General features: G+C 48.3%; 1 protein-coding gene across 1 annotated transcript in view; it reads left to right on the top strand.

Annotated features, from left to right (window-relative positions):
• The window catches only part of Dop1b (DOP1 leucine zipper like protein B), a 104,539-nt gene that overhangs the window by 29,032 nt on the left and 51,063 nt on the right, over positions 1-24,444 (top strand). The window contains exons 5-15 of the mRNA XM_077795051.1: positions 4,600-4,789; positions 7,336-7,434; positions 7,759-7,882; positions 9,239-9,345; positions 9,571-9,685; positions 13,162-13,282; positions 13,992-14,111; positions 17,111-17,213; positions 17,904-18,095; positions 21,104-21,779; positions 22,776-23,047. Of these exons, the coding sequence (XP_077651177.1) occupies positions 4,600-4,789; positions 7,336-7,434; positions 7,759-7,882; positions 9,239-9,345; positions 9,571-9,685; positions 13,162-13,282; positions 13,992-14,111; positions 17,111-17,213; positions 17,904-18,095; positions 21,104-21,779; positions 22,776-23,047 (2,119 nt within the window). The remainder of the gene's footprint in view (positions 1-4,599; positions 4,790-7,335; positions 7,435-7,758; positions 7,883-9,238; positions 9,346-9,570; positions 9,686-13,161; positions 13,283-13,991; positions 14,112-17,110; positions 17,214-17,903; positions 18,096-21,103; positions 21,780-22,775; positions 23,048-24,444) is intronic.

Genomic DNA, 24,444 nt, shown 5'->3' on the forward strand with positions numbered 1-24,444 from the left:
AACCAGATCTAACCAGAGGTTTGCACTTCAACCATCCAAGCTTTCATGCAGACCAGGTAGTGACTTTCCTCTTCTCAGTGGAGAACCCACCTTTACAGTCACTGCATTGAGAGGAGCATTGGTCTTGTTGCCGTTTTAATCCTGGCACTCTGAGCTGCAGCTGGCAAGTAGTGAGGCTTGGGTTCTGTGTCAAGTTATGAATGGTCAAGGTCACATTGGAGGTAGTTGGAGTCATGCCTCTTGACTTCTAGTCTCAGGCTCTTTCCAGAAGTTCTGCTGCATTCATGTTCTCATAACAGATGGGTGTGTATAGCTGTGTGTGTGTGTGTGTGTGTGTGTGTGTGTGTGTGTGAGAGAGAGAGAGTGTGTGCGAGTGCGCATGTATATTTTCTTTTATCATCTGAGGGTGGAACACATTAACTCCCCAAATGTATCGCTGTCTTTTAAATCTGTAATTGTGAATCACTAGAAGTATGTGTTAGCTTTTTGTTGCTGTGACAGAATACCTGACAGAAATCAACTCAAAGGAAGAAAGATGAATGGCTCCATTACCATGGGCTTGTGATGCGGCAGAGCTTCCTGGCAGAGGGTATATATGGCAGAGTAGAGCTTCTCTCTTGCGACTGCCAGGAAGCAGAGGGAAAGAGAGTGAGAGAGAGAAAGGAAGAGTCCAGGGACTAGGTGTGCCCTTTACCTCCTGCAGTTTCCATCACCTCCAGGTAATGCCCCAAGTTGTGAATCCATTGGTGAATTAGTCCACAGGTGAGGTCAGCGCCCCCAGGATCCAGTCACCGCCCCAAAGCCCCACACATTGCCACCTTGGGGTTCAAACTTTGAACACTTGAGCCTTTGGGGACATTCTGGATCCAAACTGTTACTCTATGTAAATAGAGTGTTTTTCCTTGTTCTCTTAATTAATAAATGAGGTGCACTTGAACAGTGGTTAAAGTTGCTTTGCAGTGATATTTCCTGACATTGAACCAACAGCAGAGCAGCTGCATGAATCATTGAATAGACTTAGCTGTCATAGAACACCAAGCCCCAGGGTCTGTTGCACCCAGGAATTATTAGTTATCAGCTTTCCAAGGCAGACGCTGGTCAAAGGTTCTGTCGCGTGGGAGTGCACCGCCCTGTGAACAGGGCGGGCACTGCACAGTCTTCTTGAGGTTTTCATTTTAGCCTGAGGCAGTTTGCCCACATTTCCTAAAGTGCTTAGGAACTGAGTGGAACACCCAGCAGCCATTGTGTGCAGCCCGGAAAGGGTGGGTGGGCGAGGGGTCAAAAGTGCATGCTGGTAGACAGAGTTAGGCTGGGGCTGGGAGGGCGGGGCCACCCATAAGTGTCCTGCAGGTGGAGACTGTTCCTGGTTTGCACTTTTTAGAGAACCACAGGGATGGGAACCTTGGCTGGTGTTAGGAAGCCTGAGTCTCCCTGCTTTCCCACCTGTAGAAGCCTGCAAACTGCCTACACCTGGCCAGAAACCCTTTAAAGTGCCCGTAGAGTAGCTTCGAGCTGTTTTGCTGTCCCGACAGGAAGGACGGGGAAGCCGAGAGGAGTCTCCCTCTGCCCTGGAGCCAGGAGAGGTGAGAGTCTTCGGTGGTCTGTAAGGAAGCAGGAACAGCCTTGGTGGTTCTCCAGCCAGGCACGTGCCCCTCCCTCAGGGTCTTTGGCAGTATCTGGAGATGTTTCTGTCACCCGAGGGTGGAGGCCAGGGGCGCTGAACACCGCTGTGCACAAGCTGCCCCACAGCAACGGGGTATTCAGAGAAGCCCGGGCTTGTTTATTCCCTGTTTTGAGATAGGATCTTACTGTGTTGCCCAGGATGGTCTCAGACTCCTGGGATCAGCCATCCTCCTGGCTCGCTGTGCCAGCTGAGAAACCCTGGTTTAAATGATTGAGCATTTCTTCTGGTCGGGTCCCAGCGCTGTGACAGTGAGTGTGGCTGGTCCTGGGCTTCATTCTCACCTACCCTCAGCCCTGTGTCCGACCTGTGGTTCACGACGTAGGACACTGTTGTCACTAAGCTGCCTGTTCAGTGGCAGATGACCACATGGAAGCTGTGCAGTCTGTGGCTGTCAGATGGACGAGCGGCTACAGAGCCAAAGGTGCAAAATGCCATTCCTAGGCCACTCACCCACTTCACGCTGAGCAGAGGTCGTTGTCACTTGAGTGGGCTGTGTCTGCAGGAGGCACAGGACGGCAGCAGCCAGAGTAAATGGGAAGGTGGAATCGTAGGGCTGGGTATTTGGGGTTGTTAGAGTTAGTGGTTGGTTTTTGAATTAAAACATTGGTTTTGGTTTCTAGGCTATGTGCTCCTTTTGTAATTTAGCAGTCAAGATGAGCAGAGGGACTCTCGTTCAGCAGAGAGTTGCTTGGTTTTTAACCTCAGTTATTTTGTTCTTCCATAGTGAAAACATGTTGTAATTGCTTTTTCCTCCATTGTCATTAAATTGTTAGTACCTTTTAACTTTTTTTAGAATAAAGTAAAACTTAAGGAATAAAGTTACATTTCTTTAATGCAGAAATCTAGCCAGTGTACCCTGAATATTGGAAAAGGAATGACACACACAGCATCTCCCAGGCTTTTTTAAATTTTATTTTTATTTCCTTATTATTTTAGTTGTTGGAAGACCTTTATTTATTTTACGTGGTGCTGAGAAGCAAACCCAGGGCCTCACACGTGCCAGGCGAGTGCGCTACCGCTGAGCCCCAGCCCCGGCCCTTCCCAGGCTTTTCGATCGTGGAACCCTCCTCTGTAGAGGGCCTCTAGTGGCTGGTGTTGTGTGGAACGTACTTTGGGCATGCTCTGTTCTAGGCCAAGGGCTGTGCATGTGCAGTACACAGTGGGGGTATCGGTCTTGTCATGAAGGGATCCCGGAGACGTGCTCCAGGGGCTTCCTGATTAATCTGCTGCTGTGGAGTCTCCAAATAAGCAGACAGGACCATCCTGTCTGCTTCACACAGAGGCTGCCCAGCAGGCCTGTCCAGGGCACTGTTGACCCATCTCGCCACCTTGACATAATTACAGCCGCCAAGTGGGACTTCTGCCCAGCATTAGAGCTTTTGCTGTGATTTTTTTCTGACCTTGGCAAAGCTAACCTTTATTTGTTTGTTCAGCCTTTTATAGATGACCAGTCAATGACTTCAGCCGTGAAACTGTTCTGTGTACCTTTCCTAAACCTTTGGCTGTCCACTTATACCTCACTTTTGTGTTTCTAAGATGATATTGTGGATCATTTCCTACAAATAATTTATGAGACAAAAGATGCAGACTCATTTTGAGGAGAACAAGATTCATTTTTAATATATAAAGGGTGTAGTCTTTGTATGAAATATTTTTATATACTCTGAACTGATGGTTGAGAGTGAGCTGCAGGTCGTTGGTGTCATCATGAGTCAGGAGTGGCATCCATCTGACGGTTTCCCCTGCGTCTGTTGTGTGTCACTCCTCAGCAGACAGTAGAGCTGGTGGTCACAGCAGGTGGTGCAGCCCAAGCAGGCCCTGTTCTCCTGCACTGAGTTTTCACACGGGGACAGCGGCTTCTGCTCTGTCTCATCACTTAGTATGGACATGCACAGGAGGTGAACTTGTCCTCGGTCCCATAGCCAGGAAGCCTCACAGTAGAAGGGTTGACTCTTGAAAGGGAGCTTCTCGATCATACTGGGCCACTGTTGCCATGTCTTCCCGTCTCCCTTGTGAGTAGGAAGCATGTGACAAGTGAAATCCTTGCAGATCATGAGTCAGATCATCATGAGAAACCTCTGCATGGGAATTTGCCTCTGCTGGGTCACTGACAGATGCTGTCACCAGCCTCCAGGTTGTTTTTGGTGCTGACAGGGAGGTTACCTTGCCATTCAGCGGAATGGGGTTGGCTGTGATCAATGGAAAACAGGCCCTGATCTGCTGATGAGCTTCTCAGGAAGAGGTGCTGACTTTGTGTCATGGAGGCCCAGGTAAAGATAGGAGTCCAGTACCTGTCAGGCCCCAGCACAGGAGCTTCTCAGAGCGCAGTCAGCGTGAGGAGGCGCTGTGGGCAAGGTGGAAGAAGACACCACTCCAGGCACAAGGGCGTTTGCAGGCTAGCAGAAAGCTGGCCAGTTTTGTCCCAGTGTTCTGAAGTCAAATGTCACCTGGCACGTTTCTGGCTGTGCCCAGGTTGGGGCCATCTGTATGTTGCCTAGTCTTTTGTCCGTCCCAGCAGCTTTAGTGACTCCTGTCACTAAATCACTCACAAATGACTCCTGTGCTTTTCATCAAGTGGCTGATCTGCTGGTGCCCTTTCTGCTGATGGAGCCACCTTTCTTTCTCTGTGTCCATGGCAAAGCGTGTTGGAGACAGTCTCTGTGCCACCTTGACACGACCCAGCCAGATGTTTCCTGTTTGCCAGGAAGCTGCTCCTCTCGGTGATGTGTGTGTTTTAGCAAATTTAGATTCACCATGGCTGGGTGGACAAACACGGAAGGGCAAGAGATGGCCACAGCTCAGGACGATGAGAACAGTGGCGATTCCCCAGCCAGGGTGAGTCTGCTCATGGAGCTGTGCACCGTGCGATGGGGACAGTGGGACAGACCTCACAGCTTTCATCTCTCCCCCCCCAGGACAGACGCCCTGCTCCTGAGACTGTCCCTGGTGGTGGGCAGGGAGGTGTTCTATGCTGCCCTGTGGGGGAGTGTTCTGGCGAGCCCCTCCATCCGTCTCCCCGCCTCGCTCTTCGTGGTGAGCCACATCAACAGGGACTTGCCCGGCAAGGAGCAGAAGTACATGCTGGGGACCAACTACCAGCTCACGGTGGGTGCTTTGCTTCTCCAGGGGGGTGTGTGGGCATGGCTCTTGTGTGCAGCTTGTCCTGAGGCTGCGAAGGGACATCAGGCAGTGGTGAGAGAAGTAGAGCATCCCAAGGTTCAGGGGTGTGAGATGAGCTGATCCGCAAGACGAGGGGGCGGCACAGTGGCGCTGTGGGTCAAGGATGGTGGTGGATTCCCTTTTTTAAACTCATGCATTAAGGTTTATGCATTCGCATAGGTGATGTTTACACCCTAGGAGTTTCCCTGTGGCCTCTCAGCAACAGCGGGTTGCTGTGCTCAGAGGCACAGAAAACCCCTACAGGGAGGCTGCTGTGGCTTCCATCTTGATTCCTCTCTGTCCTTTACTGTGTCACACCAACCTCCTCTTAGGCTGACACATCCCCTCCTCCTGCGTGCTATCCCTGCAGCTCTTGGCACTATTCCTTCGTTTGGCTGCTCTCCAGCCTAAACCACTGGGGTTCTCCAGGTGCCCACCTCCTGGTCCTCCAAGGAAGCTCTCTTGCATGTAGACAGCGGCATCCCTTCTCAGTAACCTAGGGAATCGCTCTTCCCCACCCACCCCCTGTTAATGGCTTGCTGTCTGTCGCCACCTGGTGGTGGACCTGCACTTTGCACTTAACAGGCAAATAGAATTCACAGGTTTGAAAGAATGACTTTGTGAGCACATTCCTCTCTTTTTTCTTTTTTCCTCTTTTCACATTTTTTATTGATGCATTAATATTTGTACATAGTGAGGGGGCTTCTGTTACTTATTTGTACATGCACACAGTTAACAGTATAATTTGACATATTGCTCCCCAGCACTTTTCCTCCTCCTTCCTGGCCTCCTCCCCCAGTCCCTCTCCTCCACTGATCTCTCTTTGATTTTCATGAGATCCCTGCCTCCTCCACTGTTTTTTCTTTTCCTCTCTAGCTTTCACATCAGAGAAAACACGACCCTTGACTTCTGAGTTTGGCTCATTTCACGTCACATAATGGTCTCTAGTTCCATCCATTTTCCTGCAAATGACATAATTTTATTTTTCAACATGGCTGAGTAAAACTCCATTGTGTACATATACCACGTTTTCTTTACCCATTCATCCAATGATGGACACCTGGCTGGTCCCATAGTCTGGCTGTTGTGCTGCCCTCGGCGTGGGTACTCCTGCGTTGCTGTGGCGTGCTGACGGTAATTCTCTAGGATAAGTTCTGAGGAGTGGTATAGCTGGGTCCTATGGGCATGGGTTCCCTGCCTAGTCTTTTGAGGAACCTCCATGCTGATTTCCATGGTGGTTGAATTAATTTACAATCCTACCATGGTATAAAAGTTCCTTTTTCTCCACATCCTCTCCAGCATTTATTATTATTTGCATTCTTGATGACTGCCATTCTGACTTGTGTGAGGTGAAATCATGGTGTAGTTTTGATGTGCATTTCCCTAACTTCTGATGTGTTGAACATTTTTTCATGTATTTCTCCTTCTGAGAAGTGTCTGTTTGGTTCATTTCCCTTTTATTCCTGTGAGCTTGTTCCTCTGTGGATGGTAGCTCTCCCTCACAGGGTCTTTCTGTTGACGAAGTGGATGAAAATCACCTTGCCGGTGGCTGGAATGTGGGAGACACATCAATAAGCCTCCTTCCTTCCTGCCCTGTCAGTGTCTCTTTCTCTCCATTTTCATGGCTCTGCTTTGGCTTCTCAGGTTTTGCTCTACCATCAAAATGTAATTTTCTAACTGATTTCTACTCATCCTGTCCTCGTCAGTTGCCAAGTGTTTTGCTTTACTAAAACATGGTTTTGTTAATATCCGTCCTATGCCATTAAAATGTCTGACTTCCTCTTGCTTACAGAGAAGGTCCAACTCGAATTTTCTGAGTCGGCTCCCAGTTGCCACTCACCTGCTCCCCTCAGGCCCTCTGCCCTCCGCAGGGCTGCCCACGGGGCCTGGTCGTGAGGCTGTTTGCCCGGCCAGCTCCCTCCTCGTGACTCACAACTTCCTGTCACCCTTCCTCCACACAGAACTCAGTGTGGCTGCTTCCTGTCCTTGGAGCCTAGCTTCCAGTTCTCCCCAGTGGAAAGGGCTTTCCTCCTCCTCTTCTGGACCCTCATGGCTTTTCACGATACATTGTCTTTGGCTTTTAGCTCTGACGCTGGTGTATTATCGCTGTCTGTATTCAGAAATGACACTTGAAGTAGGTATTGATTATCTGGAATCCACTGGATCATGTCTTCTGAGTTTTCATTTAGTGCGAGATTCCTGTTGGATCCTCTCTGGGATCACAGAGTTTGAGATCTCAGAGCTGACCATCCGGTTGATGTTCCTGCAGCCCTCGTGGAGCAGGCGCGGTCCGAGCTGGGCATCTTCCCCGTGTCACTTAACCCCTACCCCCTAGATATCCAGCCCCTACCGTCCTGACCTACAGCTTGTTCTATTCTGCATGCTCTAATGTGGTGTTGTCAAAGGGTTACTTCATTTTTATGACTATAAAGGACAGCCTGCAAAGGATGTCACATGTCATTGGAACAAACTGTGTCATTTATCATTTATAGGTGAAATCACTATGTGCATCCTTGTTGGATTCGAATGTTCTTGTACAGAGAAATAATCTGGAGATTGTTCTCTTCTTCTTCCCATTTTATTCCTGTCTGGTAAGTCGTGTGAGTCCTTCTGGAAAAGTCCCTGCCACTTCGCAGGCACGGGAGTTGGGCATAAGGCATTGTCTCGTGAGAGCAGAGCTCGGGTCCCCTGCATCGTCACTGTTTGCTTTCTGCCAATTAAAGGCCTTTGTTTGTTTTCGTAGGATGGTGTTTCCATAGCAATTATCAATTAGCTTCTTTCCAAGGGTGATGTGGAAAAATCCACCTCTTTTGAGAACTGCCCTTGGGGTGGGTGGTGAAGGAAGGGCTGCGTGTCAGAGCCAGCGGTTGCTGTGTCAGTCCCTTGCAGTAAGGTCTTTTCTGTCCTCCTAACAGGATTCCAACGAGAGAGCCATTCCCCTGCTCAGATGGGACATCGTGCACATTCTCTCGGCCGCCACCCAAACCCTGCTGAGAAGGGACATGTCTCTCAACAGAAGACTCTATGCCTGGCTGCTGGGTACGCAGTCATTCGGTCAGGGGCACAGAACCTCCTAGCACTGACTTGGGATGAGTTTCGGTCTTGATGGTGTTTCTGAGTCAGAGTGTGGAAAGATGCCAAGATGCCACACTAAGTGTAGCACTGGTCAGTCGAGGGCTGCTTCCCACACACAGCTTGGGTTCTTTGCAGCTTTTTTTTTTTTTAAAGGGAAATTAGTGGGATTTTCAAAATGCCAACTGAATTCCATTTTCCATTTCAAGAGCTTGAAATACCACTCAGAAAAAAAAATTGTAGCTGAATCTTACTGAATTAGCAGCCTATTCTAAAGAAAAGTTTCACAGGATGAGGGTGTATATGGAGAAAGCCCACAAATACTGGAATATGTGTAAATAACAGAGACGCCTGGGAGGCGTTGGTAACTTTGGAGCACACAAAGCCGCTGGGCTGAGTTTCTGTGCAGGAGCATGTGTGTCCCTAGGCTGTCTGTGGACTCGTAGGCAAAGTGCCCGGGACTATTGGTCAGAAAGCTTCCAAGGCACGGAGCCCAGGAGATCAGAGGACTGAAGGTAGCCCTTCTATGAACTTCATAGAGTCCCTTCTTCATGTCCCTAAGGAAAGGTAATGCGAGAAGCCATTGTGACTGAGCACCATCGCTTTTGTTCACCATCAGTGCATGACCTTATCACACCCAAGTCAGGAAGTCCTCTGGGTTGCTCTTCCCTTTACCTCCCTGGGTACATAGCCTCCAACAGGTGTTGCAAGAAGCTCACTAAGGACTCGTGATGGCCAGGGCTCTTTCAGGATGTGTAGCGGAAGGCTCCTCTGTTAAATGCATATTCCATGGATAGTGAGGACTCCAGACCATCCCCAGCTGTGTCCCAGAAGCCCCAGATTCTTGATCACCTTGTGAGGACAGTGCTTGTCCTTAGCCTGAGGACCTCGTGGACTGCCGTGCCTCAGAATGAGGGTGTGTAGTGCATCCACGGAAATGCCAGCACCTCTCGTGGTGCTGGACAAGGGGAGGCAGGTTTAGAAAGCAGTCCTCCTTTTGCCACATACTTGCAGTTACACTTGTCCCAGGCAGGGTGGATCCCTGGGACAAACGGAGATGGAATCCGCCTGCCTGATGCTCAGTCACCCCACTGTCAGGAGGTGTGGGGCTGGGTGTCGCTCAGAGTGGAGCTCACGTCTCGCACGCAGGAGGCCCTGGGTTCCATCCCCAGCACTGGGGGAAAATGATGTGGCTTGATCTGATTCGGGAGTTCTATTGGAGGAGTTCTGTTTTTAAAGATATCAGTGTCTGAGACTTTTGTCCACTGAAGTCCTGTAAAAGCATAGGTCTCTTTACTGTTTGTGATGTGTGTTCTTTTATAGGTTCAGACATTAAGGGAAACACCATTGTGCCGGAATCTGAAATCTCTTCTTACGAAGACCAGTCTTCTTATTTTTTTGAAAAATATTCCAAGGATCTCTTGGTTGAGGTAAAGGATATTTCTGGAAAGCTGACCCCTTTTGGGGCATTCCTCATCAGGACTCTGTCGCGGGTTTCTCTGTGAGACTTCACAGTCGCCCTTGCCACGGGGCTGGGAGGACCATGGTGTGTCTGTGTGCCGGGGAAGGGTTCTCTTTCCCAGTGTTTAGCAGTTAGGACAACCAAATGTGGTGCTTAACCGTACGCAATGTCCTAGTGTGTGGCTTTTAAACAGAGTCTGGCTGAGATACTGCATCAGAAGTTTTTAGACGCTGACACGGAGGACCGTCACCACGCCTACCTGAAGCCCTTCCGCATCCTCGTCAGTCTGCTTGACAAGCCAGAAATAGGTAACGTTAGTAACATGTGGACCACCCCTTCTCAGAGAATTGAAATACTGTGTTGTTTTGACGATACTCTGGTCTTTGGAATCTGGAAGCCGGGAGGTTTGGTTCTCTCCCCCAGGCTGCCTGGAGGTCTTGCCAGTGGTTGGACTGTTTTTCTTAGGAAAGTGCCTGTCGGCTCCTGCGTGTGCAGGTGCCTGTGCCACTGGAGCCTGTAGAGATTTGCTCCTGAGGAACGTTTGGTCTCAGTGTCCTGCTCCAGAGCACTTGGGCTTTATTTTCAGCTAGGTAGGGGAGCACCTGCCTTGAATTTCTGCTTTGTGACCATGAACACATCATCGAGTGAAATGAAAGCATTTTACCGTAAAATGATGGCGGTCGAACCAGGCTGGGCTCCCTGAGGACCTCCTCCTACTCTCCGCAGCCCTGTGAGCATCGGCGGAGATGCCCCCTCTCTGGCCTTTTCAAAACATTCTCTGCAGTATCCATTCACTGTCTGATCTGACATCTGGTCACTTGAGCCTGGGACAGGGAACTCTCCCTCTTCTCTTCGCACTGCCAGCCCCACGGTGTCCTACAGGTGCCTGCCCCTGCCCCTGCCCCCTGCTTGCAGAGAACAGGAGCCAGGACATTCTGGTGGTGCTTATCTCTCTGGTCTCAGGAGGGAGGCCCTTCCTTTATTCGCTGAGTCTGTTACAAAGCCTCTGCTGTGTGGCAAGGGGCCGTGTCAGGCTCTGTGGGTGCACAGAGGTTGGAGGCTCCTCACCCTGATCAATGGAGGGCACCCTGAGGTCCTGGAGTGTCTGAACTGTTTTTGATGAATTGCCCACACTGGCCTCAAACTTTCAATCCTCCCCCCTCAGCCTCCCCAGTAGCTGGGATTACAGGCATGAGCCAGCACCCCTGCCTTGTATTGTTTTTTTTTTTAAATAATGACAGTAGCTGACAATTTTTGAGCAACTATTTTGTGCCAGGTGATTTGCACACATTGTTTTTTTCTGCCATACTGGGGATTGAATCCAGGGGCACTCTACCACTAAGCTACATCCCCAGTCCTTTTTAATTTTTTATTTTGAGACAGAGTATTGATAAGTTGCCTAGGTGGCTTCCAACTTTCAATTCTTCTGCCTCAGTCTCCCAAATAGTTGGGATCACAGTTGGGTGCCACTCTACCCCGTTGCATATATCGTTTAATCCATTGTGTCCTGTAATCCATCTTGTATATGGGACACCTATAACCACTTAAATTGAGCAGTTTTTATAGGATTTTATAGTGTCCTCTGTGAGTGTCATGGTGGGACATGGTGGGTTTTAACATGTCTCCGTAGAAGGGGGGTTCTCTCGTGATACCCATTTTGCATAGGGAGAGCCTGAGGTTGAGCCAGGTGAGCTGCTTGTCCAAGGCTTCCCAGAGGCCCGAGCTCTCCTGATCAGACCCTGCTGCTGGCCTGGGTACACTGAGACCAGCCATCCCTGAGATGCTTCCTGTGCCACAAAAGGAACTTTGCCTCCACTGTGGCTCCAGCCGCTGTCAACCAAACCCAAGTGTGAGGTGGTCTGTTCTTCCCAGCCCTGCCTTTACGCACTACCTCTGCTGTCTGTGCGCTGCTCAGACTCCTGTTTCTCTCCCTCCCTTGCCAACCTTCCTCTGTGACTGTGGAATAACTGCACTCTCCAAAGCCACAAGTTTAGACAAACTGAAGCCGGTCGTGTTGATGTGCTGGGGGCTTGGGCAAGTACTCAAGAAGAAACTGTAGCTCAGCGTTTTGGAGCTGTGTGTTTTATGTCCGAGCCATGCGCCTTGTGAGCCAAGTAACTGTTACTGCTACTCTCTGGATCTCCAGGTCGTATTTTCTGGAAGGGGACAATGTCCAGCTTCTGTCCAGTCATAACAGCCACTAATTTGCTGGCCTGATGACTTGGTTGTCTGAGGGACGGCGTTCACAGGGGTGAGGAAGGAGATGATGTGGAGCTGGAAGGCACAGCACAGCCTTCCAGTCTCTCTGTCCTCTCAGCACCTGGGCTTTTAGCCATATCTGACCTCCTCCTCCAAGAGCAGGAATGACAAAATCGCCTTTGTTTTGTAAGAGACATTTGGCATTCTTACGCCAAAGATAAGATACATACAGGGTTTATCTTGGAGATAGTTTTCTCAGAGGCACATCTTCTGACTCTGTTTCAGCTCAGTGGTAGGGTGTGCTTAGTGTCTACAACCCCCAGTGCCACAAAACCAGGGTGGGGGAGATTAGGCCCATCTACTTCTTGCTTTCTGTACAGTGGTGTTGACAGACTTTCATGTTCTGTGAACTGACATGCGTCCATCCCTCTGAATACGTGGGGAGGTGTTAATCCCCCAGCTGCCTACCTGATGGCTGCTGTAGCACAATGTCCTGCCCAGTGTACTGCCTGATTGGCAGAAAGCTATTTGACGTGCAGCTACTGCTAGGCCACTGAACTATGTTCCCAGCCCTGGTTATTTTTTGTTTTGAGACAATATCACTAAATTTCCAAGGCTAACCTTGAACTTGGGATCCTCCTGCCTCTGCCTCCTGAGTCACTGGGATCACAGGTGTGCAATCACGCCCAGCTAGTGCAGTTCTTTTGTGGATCTTTATAGGCTTTTCAGGACTGGGGTTATTTCTTTTGCATTATTTTGGCTCATGATAGAAGATAGGGAAGAACTGAGGATAGGGAAGTGGCCCTCCTTGGCGGTTATTTCTGTTGAGTAACACGTCTGGCCATGCGGTCGTTTGTGCACTCTTGGAACATGTCACGGGCAGCTGGCCTGCACCTAGCAGAAGCTGGCTTGGGCAACTTGCCTAGGCTGTCTGTGCCCCAGTCACCTTAGGTGTCCTTGGGAACAACAGTAGAGCACTTTGTGTGTGGCAGTGGTGAGGATCAGGAAGGCCTTCATGTGAAGTGCCAACAGCAGAATCTGCACAAAGCAAGCTCGACAGAGGTGCTGGCTTTTTTCATCAATGTCATCCTCTAGTCAAAGATGTCATTCTCACCCCTTAAGTTATGTTGCTGTGTGATCTGGAGTAAAAGGCCTATATGTGGAGTTACTCTATGTTTTATGTGTGTTGCATATGATTTTTTTTTTTAGAGCAGTTTTTTTTTTTTTTTAGAGAGAGAGAGAATTTTTAATATTTATTTTTTTTTAGTTCTCGGCGGACACAACATCTTTGTTGGCATGTGGTGCTGAGGATCGAACCCGGGTCGCACGCATGCCAGGCGAGCGCGCTACCGCTTGAGCCACATCCCCAGCCCTGCATATGATTTTTTAAAATATTTTTTTTTAGTTGTCATTGGACACAATACCTTCATTATATTTATTTATTTTTATGTGGTGCTGAGGATCGAACCCAGTGCCTTGAACGTGCTAGGCGAGCGCTCTACCACTGAGCCACAACCCCAGCCCCTTGCATGTGATTTTTTAAAGGATTTTTAGTCCTTCTCTGACCATTTTCTTTTGATTACAGGGCCTCAAGTGGTTGAGAGTTTGTTTCTCGAAGTCATCAGAGCCTTTTATTCTTACTGTAGAGATGCCCTTGGCTCTGACCTTAAGCTCAGCTACACTCAGAGTGGAAATCTACTGATAAGGTATGGATATGGCCTCTAACCTCACATGTCTTCCTCCCTCCCAGAGCCCAAATTTTCTTTTCCTCTGCAGTTCACTGTAAGTCGTAACATGCTAGAGACAGTGGACATGGAGCAGGCTGAGTCACTGGTGACAACAATCCATGCTCTTAAGTCAGTCAACACGAATTGATTGTTCCCCACTGAGTCCAGTGAAGAATGTGAAGGAGTTTGGTCCCTTCCCTGGCCTGGGTGTGCAGACGGTGTTCACTGATGAAATGTGCAAATTGTACAACAAAGGCAGCTTGATCCAGGGTGGCACATGGCAAGTCCCGCACAGGGAGAAGAGCAGATGGGGAGGAAGTCCAGACGTGGGCCGGTGGACTGAGGCAGGACACCAAGGGCAGAGTCCGCATGCTGAGGCAGAGGGGTGGAGTTTGGGGACAGCAGGCACCTTGGCTTCGAGTGTGCGGTTACCTGTGACCCCTGTGTCTTGTTCTTGTGCCACCACACCCAGCTAGAACTCATCTTTCCCCCCTGCGGTCTCACACTGCTGGGCAAGCACCCTACCACTGAGCCCCTGAACCACAATACTTTTAATCTTGATTAGAATTTGTCAGCCTCTGTGGAAATACCTCATAAATGGAGAAATCTATTACAACTTTGCAGATTCAGTGTTCCTGCAACTTGGGGCTTTTCATAGGTGTGTCTCCTTTCTCCCCTCCTTTTACAGCACAATCAAAGAGAACAGAAATGCCTCTGAGATCGTGAAGACAGTGAACTTGCTGGTCTCCTCCCTCAGCACGGACTTCCTGTGGGATTACATGATGAGGTGTTTTGAGCAATGCTTTAGGTAAGCAGGTGTGGCACTGTAGGAAGCTGGGCAGGTGTCACTGCTCTGGGATGCTCAGTGTGGCGGAGTGTTCGTAAGAGCTGAAGTCAGGTGGTTTCTCCTGAGCTTCAGCATTCAGCCAAAACAGGATTGGGAAGAATCCACTTAAGAGTCTCACAGGATTAAAGATGTCCCCAAGAAGATGATTCACATAACCTTTGCCACATAATTCTGAAGCTGCTTTATTTACTAAATCTCACTTAAGAAAACTCGCGGTGCATTTTCTGGTTATATTGATCAAATCGGCTTTCTGTGCACTGTTCTCTTGCTGGCCCAATCTCCTTAGCGCAGCTTAGTTCTATGTCTTGGGGATTGGATGGAGTGCTTTTGATCTCTTCACTCTTTTTAAATTCTTATTGAAATGAGTGTGTATCGGGTCAGATAAAAGCAGTAATGTTTTAAGCTACTGTAATCAGCTTTGCTGTTACTTTTAATCTGTGGGTGAATTGCATAACCTCAGAATTGTGCTTGGGCCAATCAGGGACAGCAGGCTCCCCAGAGAGCTCTCCCAGGTCATTGCCTTTCAGGAGGAGGAATGCAGCCTTTTCAACTCTGTTTTGTCCCTTGAGGTCTTTGGTAGAACTTTCTTTCTTTCTTTCTTTCTTTTTAATCTCTGCTGTGATGCTTGGAACCTCTCCCTATTCACATGCCCAGCTGTCACACAAGTTTTCCACATAAACAGTGTGCTGGGAATGTCTTCAGTGCTTTGGAGCATCCTCAAGAGAAACAGGCACTTTGTCATCATGATTTTGACATGAGAAAGCTAGAGCCCAGTGACATGAAGAATCCACTCCTCAGTCACGACTAGAACCCAGCAGTGCCTGCCTTGGGCATCTGACTTCCCAACTGCTGCAGTGAGGCTCTTCTGCCTCCCCAAGCACCAGGCCAGATAGGCTTATCCTGTCCTGAGTCATTTGTCACTGGACCCACAGGCAGCAGCAAGGCCAGGTGGTACTGAGCTTGAAGCTTGCTTTGGTCACCTGGGGCTATTTATTTACTTTAACTTCATCCCAAAGGATAGAACCCAGGGTCTTGTTCATGCCAGGCTAGTACTGTACCCCTGATCCATATCCCAGTCCATATTTTTGGGGGGAGGGGTACCGGGGATTGAACTCGGGGGCACTCGACCACTGAGCCACATCCTCAGCCCTATTTTGTATTTCATTTAGAGCAGGGTCTCACTGAGTTGCTTAGCACCTCACTTTTGCTGAGACTGGCTTTGAGCTTGTGATCCCCCTGCCTCATGTCCCAAGCCACTGGGATTACAAGTGTGCTTCACCAAACCCGTCTATTTTTTGTTGAATTTTTAAAAACTTGTTTGTGGTACTGTGGTACCAGGACCTTAGTGCTAGGCAGGCATTCTACCACACTGCCAGCCCCTGGGCTGTTTGTTTTGTTTTATTTGTGGTACTGGTGATTAAACCCAGGCTCCTGCCTGGCTGGGGAGGCCTTACCACTGAACTCCACCCCAAGATGCTGGTTTAAACGTTGCTCCCCAGATAGAGCTAATGCCCACCTGCCCGCGCGTCCTCCTTTCATCCCAGGTTGGTCCCCGTCCTGCACTTGGTGTCTTTCCCATGATGCTGGTGTGTACTGTTACAGCAAGTGTGTGTCCGTGAGTGGCAGTCTGTGTCATCTGCTGCACGCTATCTGAGTGACGCCAGGTGGTACGCACCCTCCTGTAAGGTGCTCCTTGGGGGTTAGCACTCTACAGCTGTATCTTAATGCATTCATCCAGTTTGTGTGTCTGAGGCGCTGTAGCAGCTCATGCTGGTGGCCCAGGTTCACTCTCAGTCGTGTGAGTAGTACCTTGGGGAATGTTCACCGTGTCTGTGTAGGTGTACACTGTCTTTCCATACACACCTAGAAGCAGAATCCCCGAGGTGCAGCATAGGCTACAGCTCTCTGCAGGAATTCTCCTTCTAGGGTGAGCTCCAAGATAACTAGCATTGCTTTACAAGAAAACACGCTAACTCAGGTCGAGTAGTACTGTGACAGCTAGATGCATCCCAGGTTACTATGTTTTGAGAACCAACATATCCAGTCGTCCCTTGGTGTCCTCGGGGAATTGCTCCCAGGATCCCCTACAGATGCCCAGGTCTGGATGCTGTGGTCCCTGAGATGAAAGACAGTAGTTGCTTATGGCCTATGCCCATCTTCCAGTGTATGCTAAATCATCTCTAGATGACCTGACAATGCTCCATATGATGTCAGTGCTGTGAATAGTTGTCATTATGAATGGTTACATTGTTTAGAGAATAATGAACAGGAAAAAATTTGTACCTGTTCAGTACAGATGCATATTTGTTTGGGTTTTTTGCCATCTGTGGTTGGTTGGATCCACATTTGTGGAATTCAGGGATTCACCAGGTTGATGGTACTTTTTAACCATTTATCATTTACCCAATTACCTGCTGAGTAAAAAGTGTTGAGTTTGGATCAGCTAAGCAGCTGACTATGGGTTGGTTCCCACCCGTGGCACCATGTCAGCAGTACTTGGAAAGCTTCGGGTTTAGTAGTTGCACTTCTCTGTGACATGGGAGAATTCTAAGTAGCTCTTGCTGATGAGCTCCAGACTGTCCGCTAGGAAGGAGGTGTCTCAGGGCCTGCACTGTCTCTGGTCCAGGCCTGTTTCCTCAGAACCTGCCTTTGGTTTGGGGTCAGGGGCCTTGGATATGCACACTGAAAGCTCTGAGGTCTGCTGGGTGTGGAATCCCACGCAGTCATGGAACCACCCACATTTGCACCAGTGTTGTTCAAACCAAAGGAACCGAGTTGGGAGACAGATTCAGGGCACTTGCTGACCCTTCTCTGAGTTGGTCACCATAGCTTAGGTGTTAGAACTATCAAAGCTGTCTTTCATTAGGTTTGAAATGGATCCATTACTATAAATCATAAGATGCTTGAAATTACTGTAGGATGAAAGATGAATCTGATTTTCTTTCTTTTAAATAATGTAGACTGGTGAAGCAGAGTAACGCTATTGGAAAAGGCGTCAGCCCTGCCCCCACGGTCTCGGAGCTCTGCACCCTCCTCGTGTTCCTTCTGGATGTTATTCCCTTGGTAGGTGCTTGCTGTGGACAGACAGCTCTTGCTCTTATTAGTGCTGGGAGCCTACTTTATAAACCTAAATGTACTGAAAAGCAGCTTTACCTAAATACACACACACACACAGATCTTTATGCTTGTTTGGCTATGAAGTGTGTGTCTGGATGTAATCTCTTTTTTTTTTCCCTTTCTTCCTTTTTTGGGGGGTACTGCAGATCAAACCCAGCAGCTCCTGCATGCTAAGCACATGCTGTACTACTGAGCTATGTCCTTTTATATTTTGAATATCTCATTTGAAAGGTATTATAACATTTGGCCAGTTGTAAGTGGGCAAAACTAAAGTTATATAAACCAGATGATGGGATGAACTGATAGTATAGTTACTTAGGTGTGAAAGCAATTATACTTCCTAGTTAAAATTGTGCACTTGGGCCAAGCTTGGTGGCACATGCCTGTAATCCCAGCAACTCAGGAGGCTGAGGCAAAAGGATCATAAGTTCAAGGCCATCTCAGTAACTTAACAAGACTTTTTTCTCAAAATAAAAAATAAAAAGGTCTGGGGATGTGGCTTAGTGGTTAAGCACCCCTGGGTTCAATCCAGGACCAAAAAAAAAAAAAAAATTTGTGAAGTGCCATTTTGAGGTGCATTATTTTTCTGGGTGGGCAACTGGAAACGTGTGTATGAATGGTGCTTTTATTCCACAGGAGCTGTACTCAGAGGTGCAGACCCAGTACCTTCCTCAGGTGCTCGGCTGCCTGGTACAGCCTCTTGCTAAGGAGGTGGAAGCCTTAAGCTTACCTGAGCTCACGCACGCCTTGAAGACATGTTTCAAGGTGCTCAGCAAAGTCCAGATGCCGCCCTCCTACCTAGATACGGAGCCCACAAGTGGAAACTCGGTAGGTGTCTGGGAGTGAGCTGGTTCTCGTGTCCGGGAAGTGGGAGGTAATGAGGGTTGGTCTGGGCAGGATTATGGATGAGAAGGTGTACAGGTAACACATCACAACACGTGAACACTTTGAAAGGTTTCAGTGTTACTAACCTCCCTTCATCTCACCCCTCCCATGCTACATAGCTGTGGTTAATGGCAAGATATAGCTAATACTATGCAGCTACACTCAGTGCCTGCATGTAGACGGGCTTCAAATCTTTGGATATATAAGTGTGGATGCATGTGATTTGGGTTACTTAAAAGGCAAGCTTTTGGACTGGGGTTGTGGCTCAGTGGCAGAGCACTTGCCTTGCATGTGAGGCACTGGGTTTGATCCTCAGCACCACATAAAAATAAACAAACAAAATGAAGATATTGTGTCCATGTATAACTAAAAAGAAAATTAAAAAATAAATAAATAAAAGGCAAGCAACCATATGGATTGCTTTGTAGGGCTGCTGTAACAAAGTTCCTAAGACTGGGTGGCTTAAACAACAGAAATTTTTTCACAGTTCTGGAGGCTAGAGAGCAGTATTAAGGTGTCCACAGGGTTGGCTTTTCCTGAGTGCACCACAGAAGAAGACTGTGCAGGCCTTTCCCAATTTCTGCTGGGGTGCTGGAAGTCCTGGGTGTTCTTGGTTCATTGAAACATCAGTCTTCATGTTCACGGGACTCTCTCCCTGAATGCATCTATCTCTGTGTCCAGAATTCTCCATTTTATGAGGACCGAAGTCCTGTTGGAGTAGCACCTATCCTAATTCTCACTCGATCTCCTGCAAAGACCTTGTTTTCAAATAAGGTCACATTCCAGGGCACTCGAGGCTAGGATTGAGGTTCATGGTCCAACCCACGGCACACACTTTTGTGACTTTCTTTGGTTTTCACTCAGACAATATTTGGGGGACATGAGTACTAAAAAAAACTGGATAGATCATTTGGGTTCTTTCTAATTTTTCTCTGTTCAAAGCAGTTTCACAGGCAGCCTCCTTCTACAACTGTGCACAGGCACCAGTGTCTCTGAAGGATGAATTTTTGACAACAGGTTGTGATTGAAAAGCATGTACAGCCTCTTAATCTGTGAGAGATGCTGACATGTCTTCCAAAAAGATAAACAGTGATAATCTCAAATGTTTGATACCCATGTTCTTTGAATTATTTTTATTTCCTTCTTTATTTGGAGATTTGAAACCAGTTCAGGGCAACGGCAGATGGGTACAAACAGACTAAAAATTGAGGCGTTCAGAGAGAGTGTCGCAGGTATTGATTAGGGTTTGGTGGCAAATGAGTGATCGATAGACATTCAGTCTCAGATTATAGACTAATTACAGACTTAGAATTTAGTGTTCTTTTTTCCTCTGGCTGTTCTAGCTGTTAGAAAAAACGTCCTGAAATAAGATCCAAGGTACAAAGCTGAAGTGTTTGTCAGCTTGACAAACCACTGATCGAACCAGCTTAGAGAAGGAAAGACTCATGGGACTCACAGTCCTCCACAGTCACTTAGCTGCATTGTGTCTGAGCCTGTGGTGAGACAGAACATCCTGGTGGGAGCAAGGGCAGGAGCTGCTCACCCCATGGAAACCAGGAAGCAGAGAAGGAGAGACGGGGACAGGCAGACTGGAGACAGGCTAGACCCTTGCAGTGGCCCGCCCCAGTGACCTGCTTTTTCCCATCTCCTGAAGAGTCTGCTGCCACTTGGGGATCAGGCCTTCGTTGTTCAACACAGGAGCCTTTGGGAGGACATTCCAGATCCAAACTAGAACATTAATCACTTCTAGTTTACAGATATGAATAACAACACACTTCTAAAACCACATTCCCCGTTTCATTCTTCCCTGAAAGCACAGTGGGGTAAATGCTAAGGAATTTCGCGCCGAATATAATGTCTAAAGAACAGTATAGGAAAAGAGAAAAGTGTTTAATGTTTGAAGTGTCGTCACTGTATGTGTGTGTTCATGTGTGACATGGACAGGTTGAGTATCCCTTATCCAAAATGCTTGGAACCAGATGTGTTTTAGATTTTGTAATATTTGCATATATATAATGAGATATCATGGGGATGGGACCCAAGTCTGAACATAGAATTCTTTTATGTTGTATATACACCTCAGACAGTATTTTTAGTGCCCCTTCATTTTTTTTAAATTTTCTTGTATTTCTTTTTTTTAATATTTTTTTTGAGAGAGAGAATTTTAATATTTATTTTTTAGTTTTCCGCGGATACAACATCTTTGTTGGTATGTGGTGCTGAGGATCAAACCTGGGCCGCACGCATGCCAGGCGAGCGTGCTACCGCTTGAGCCACATCCCCAGCCCCAGTGCCCCTTCATTTTGATTGTGACCCGTCATGTGAGATCAGGTTTGAAGTTTTGCATTTCCAGCATTGTGTCAGTGCTTATAGCGTTGGATTTTGGAGCATTTCAGATTAGTGATTGTCAGCCTGCGTGTGCGTTTTGGAGGAGCTGCTCTGTGACAGCTTCCTCTTTGCTTTATTTCTTCGTGCCTTTATTTTGCCATCAACTCATTTTCCTATTCGTATTTTTAAATTTGTCAAAATCTTTTTTTTTTTTTTTTTTTTTGGTGGTGGTGGTGCTGGGGATTAAACCCAGGGCCTTGTGCATGCAAGGCAGACACTTTACCAACTGAGCTATATCCCCAGCCCAGTAAGAAACAATTTTTAAACAACTGTTTTGAACACTGAAGAGTCTCAATAAATAAGACAAAGTAGACTCCAAGGCTGGCCGGCCTGCTGAGCGTGCTGGTTCCTCCCCTGGGGCTGTCATCTCCTCCCCTGCCCTCCCCTGCCCTCTTATTACACACTTTTACAGGGGACTCTTTTGTTGCAAGAGTTATGTTTTGGAAAAAGAGGTTTGAAACACATTCACTGTTTGTCTGATTCGTCTGACACTTGATTCACTGACCACCACAGGTGGTCTTAAGTGATGCTCACAATACAACGGTGTTTTTCATCTTTTGCAGAGTCCAGTAAAAGGCGAAATCACTGTGGAAACAAAGGCAGTGGTTCCGGTGGATGAAGACGCTTCCTTTCCCCCATTGAAATCTGAGGACAGCGGAATCGGGCTCAGTGCCTCATCCCCAGAGCTTTCTGAGCATTTGAGAGTCCCTCGAGTTTCTCCTGAAAGAGATGACATTTGGAAGAAGGGTGGGAGCATGCAGAGGACATTCCTTTGCATCCAGGAGCTGATTGCCAACTTTGCCAGCAGGAACATCTTTACAGTACCACTGACCACGTCTGGGGAAGAAAGCAAGTCTGAAGAGCCTGCAGGGCAGAGGGCAAAAGGCGGGCCCCAGAGCACGGTGGGTGACGACACGGGCAGGAAGAACTCATGGGAGGCCAAGCCCCTCACTGTGCCCCAGTTTAAGCAGATGCTTTCAGACCTATTCACCGTACGTGGGTCTCCATTCAAGACAAAAAGTTCAGAATCGCCGTCATCCTTGCCCAGTAGCCCTGGCAGAAAAACAGGAGGAGAATGGGATGTTGACCAGGTGGTCATCCATCTGGAGGGCTCCAAGGAGGACTGCAGGGAGGCCTTTGCGGCCGCCTGCCACCTGCTGCTGGACTGTGCCACCTTCCCTGTCTACCTGTCTGAGGAGGAGACAGAGCAGCTCTATGAAACTCTCTTCCAGCTTCCAGGTGAGAGGGAGGCAGGGAGCCTGATGTTGAGGATGCTGTAACTGAGGTGGCTGATGCTTACAGACCAGCTAAAAGTGTGTCAGCCAAGAAGGGACTGTGCTGGGGCATCCCAACCCGAGATCCAAATTTTTTTGAGACTGACACATGATTTTGAAGCATTTTGGATTAGTGATGCTCAATCAGTTAAGGCTATGCAAATATTCCAGAAATCCTAAAATCTAAAACCTGAAGCACTTCTGGTCCCAGACCTTTTGGATAAGTGATGCTTAGCCTATATCCGCCACAGTTGTTTCCCTCCTTATTTTGTAATCAGGTGTATATAGTTTTATGTTTGTCTGATGCTGGGGATTGAAGTTGTATACATTTTTAGTTTATGTGTCATTATATAACAAGTTGATAAGGGCTGGGTCTATGTTTTTAAAATTTGAATGTCTGGAACAGCCCGTCAAAAGATCTATCACATTAACCGTGCCCAGTCATAGTAAGCAGACCATTCCATGATACCTGTTGTTAGAGATTTATGTATGGCTTGCATGGGCACTATAACAAAGGGCCACAGCTGGGTGACATCAATAATAGAAACTTACTGTTTCATAGTCCAAGAGGCCAGAGGTCCAAAGTCAAGGTGTTCCCTGGGCCATGCACCCTGAGATTCTGGGTTGAACCTGCCTTGCATCTTCCCAGAGCAACCTTGGCCTTCCTGAGCTAGTGGCTGCCTCTCTCCAGTCTCTGCCTCTACCCTCACCTGGCGATCTCCTCGTGTCTCCTCATGTGGCCTCTTCCTCTATAAAGGACACCTTGATGACCTCGTCTTAACGTGGTTACATCTGTACAGGCCCTATTTCCAAGTAAGCGTCACACCCCCAGGTTGGCACACTGCTGTCCAGGTGACTCTCCAGTTACTGCTGGACCCAGGATGCCGTAGAATTTGTGGATTAGAAACCAATCTCACCTGGATCTGCTTGTTTCTGTCCTCTCTGGCTGCCTTCCTTTCAGGAGCCAGCGATTCCAGCTTCCCATCGTGGCTGAAATCCCTCATGACCATCTGCTGCTGTGTGAGTGATTGCTACCTCCAGAACGTGGCCATCTCCACCCTGCTGGAAGTGATAAACCATTCCCAGTCCCTCGCTCTTGTCATTGAAGACAAGATGAAACGCTACAAAAGCTCTGGGCACAACCCATTCTTTGGCAAGCTACAGATGGTGACATTGCCTCCCATTGCCCCAGGCATATTGAAAATCATCGCAGAAAAAACAGACTTTTATCAGGTACTTCCCACTAGGAAGAGGGTGGTGAAGGGTGAGTGGGCGTCTCTCTGAATCATTCACCTAAGGTCCTCCCTAAGAACGCAGTGACTGCCCAGGGTAAGGAGCGTGCAACTCCAGGGGCACCCAGAGGTTTGCTGAGATCCAAGGCTGCCTTGTCTGTCTGTATCCCAAGCTCCTGGCATCGTTTCTGGCTCTATTGGGCAAGCTACAGTAAGAGCAGCTTGGCCTGCAGTGCCTGGGAGGAGCCTCTGTCAATGAATTGGGGCTGGATGGAGGCAGGGTGCTGGGACCCCTCCTCTGCCCCCACTTGGAGTGGCCCTCTGCTAAGCAAAGGAGTGGGAAGACAACATGGTGGCGACCTGCTGTCCCTGGGAGATGCAGAAGCCCTCGCCACGGAGCCAAAGCTAGAGGGCACCCCTTTGTCTTGGTCACACCCACCAGGAGTGGATAGTCCAGTTTCCATCAGGCCGAGCTGGGTAGGAAGTAGAGAAGGAACCCATCCGCTCAAGTGCCATAGGCTCTTGTTGCTTCTACCAAGATAAGAGATTTTCTTGAATAACTGTTCCTCCATTTCCTGAATGCCCTTAGCATAATTCCATAGTCCCAGTGTTGTTCTTCACCAGTTAGTGGTGGTGTCTTTAGGAAGACAATCCCTAGGGCTCTGTGAACTGCTTTTCTGGCTCATCTTTGGTTCAGAAGCAGGGCTCTGTCCACAGTTCAGGCCTTTGGGGAGCCAGTGTGCACTTGTTCTTTGACTTGGATACCACATCCTCCTTTCCCTTTTACCAAAGTAGAGTCACAGTGTCTATCTTGAATCTATTGAACTTGGATTGAGGACCAGCACTACTGTAAGCAGCTGTTATTGGGCAAGTGTTTCCTTGTTCCTGCCTGCCTGGATCAGAAAGTTCGATATAATTACCCTGCAAGCACAGGGAAGAAAAAAGGAGGATCGTGAGTTCAAAGCCAGCCTCAGCAACTTAGTGAGAACCTGAATCTAATAAAATATAAAAAAGGGATGGGGATGTGGCTTGGTGGTTAAGTGCCCCTGGCTTCAATTCCTGGTACAAAAAAAAAAAAAAAAGACCCTAGTCAATCCCCAGCACTGCAAAAAAAGAGAAGAAAAAGAGATTAGACAGACAGACAAAAAGAAGCTCCTCCCAGACTTCTAATCTTCCATATCTGTGAGTTGGGGCCTCTCCTCCCAACCCAAGGCTGGTCTCTGGCTGCTAGGGCCTGGCCCCTCCCCCATGCCTATTCGCTCTTTCCTTGACTGCTCCTGTCCATGCCTCACCCTCAGGGACTGTAGCCACACAGCACTAGGGCATGACCTAGGCACCCACAAGAATGGTGGGTCTGTTATGTCCTCAAGTGGACGTTGTGGGATGCTACTGTGTACG

This window comes from Urocitellus parryii, chromosome 2, assembly GCF_045843805.1.
Source record: "Urocitellus parryii isolate mUroPar1 chromosome 2, mUroPar1.hap1, whole genome shotgun sequence".
Lineage (NCBI taxonomy): Eukaryota > Metazoa > Chordata > Mammalia > Rodentia > Sciuridae > Urocitellus > Urocitellus parryii.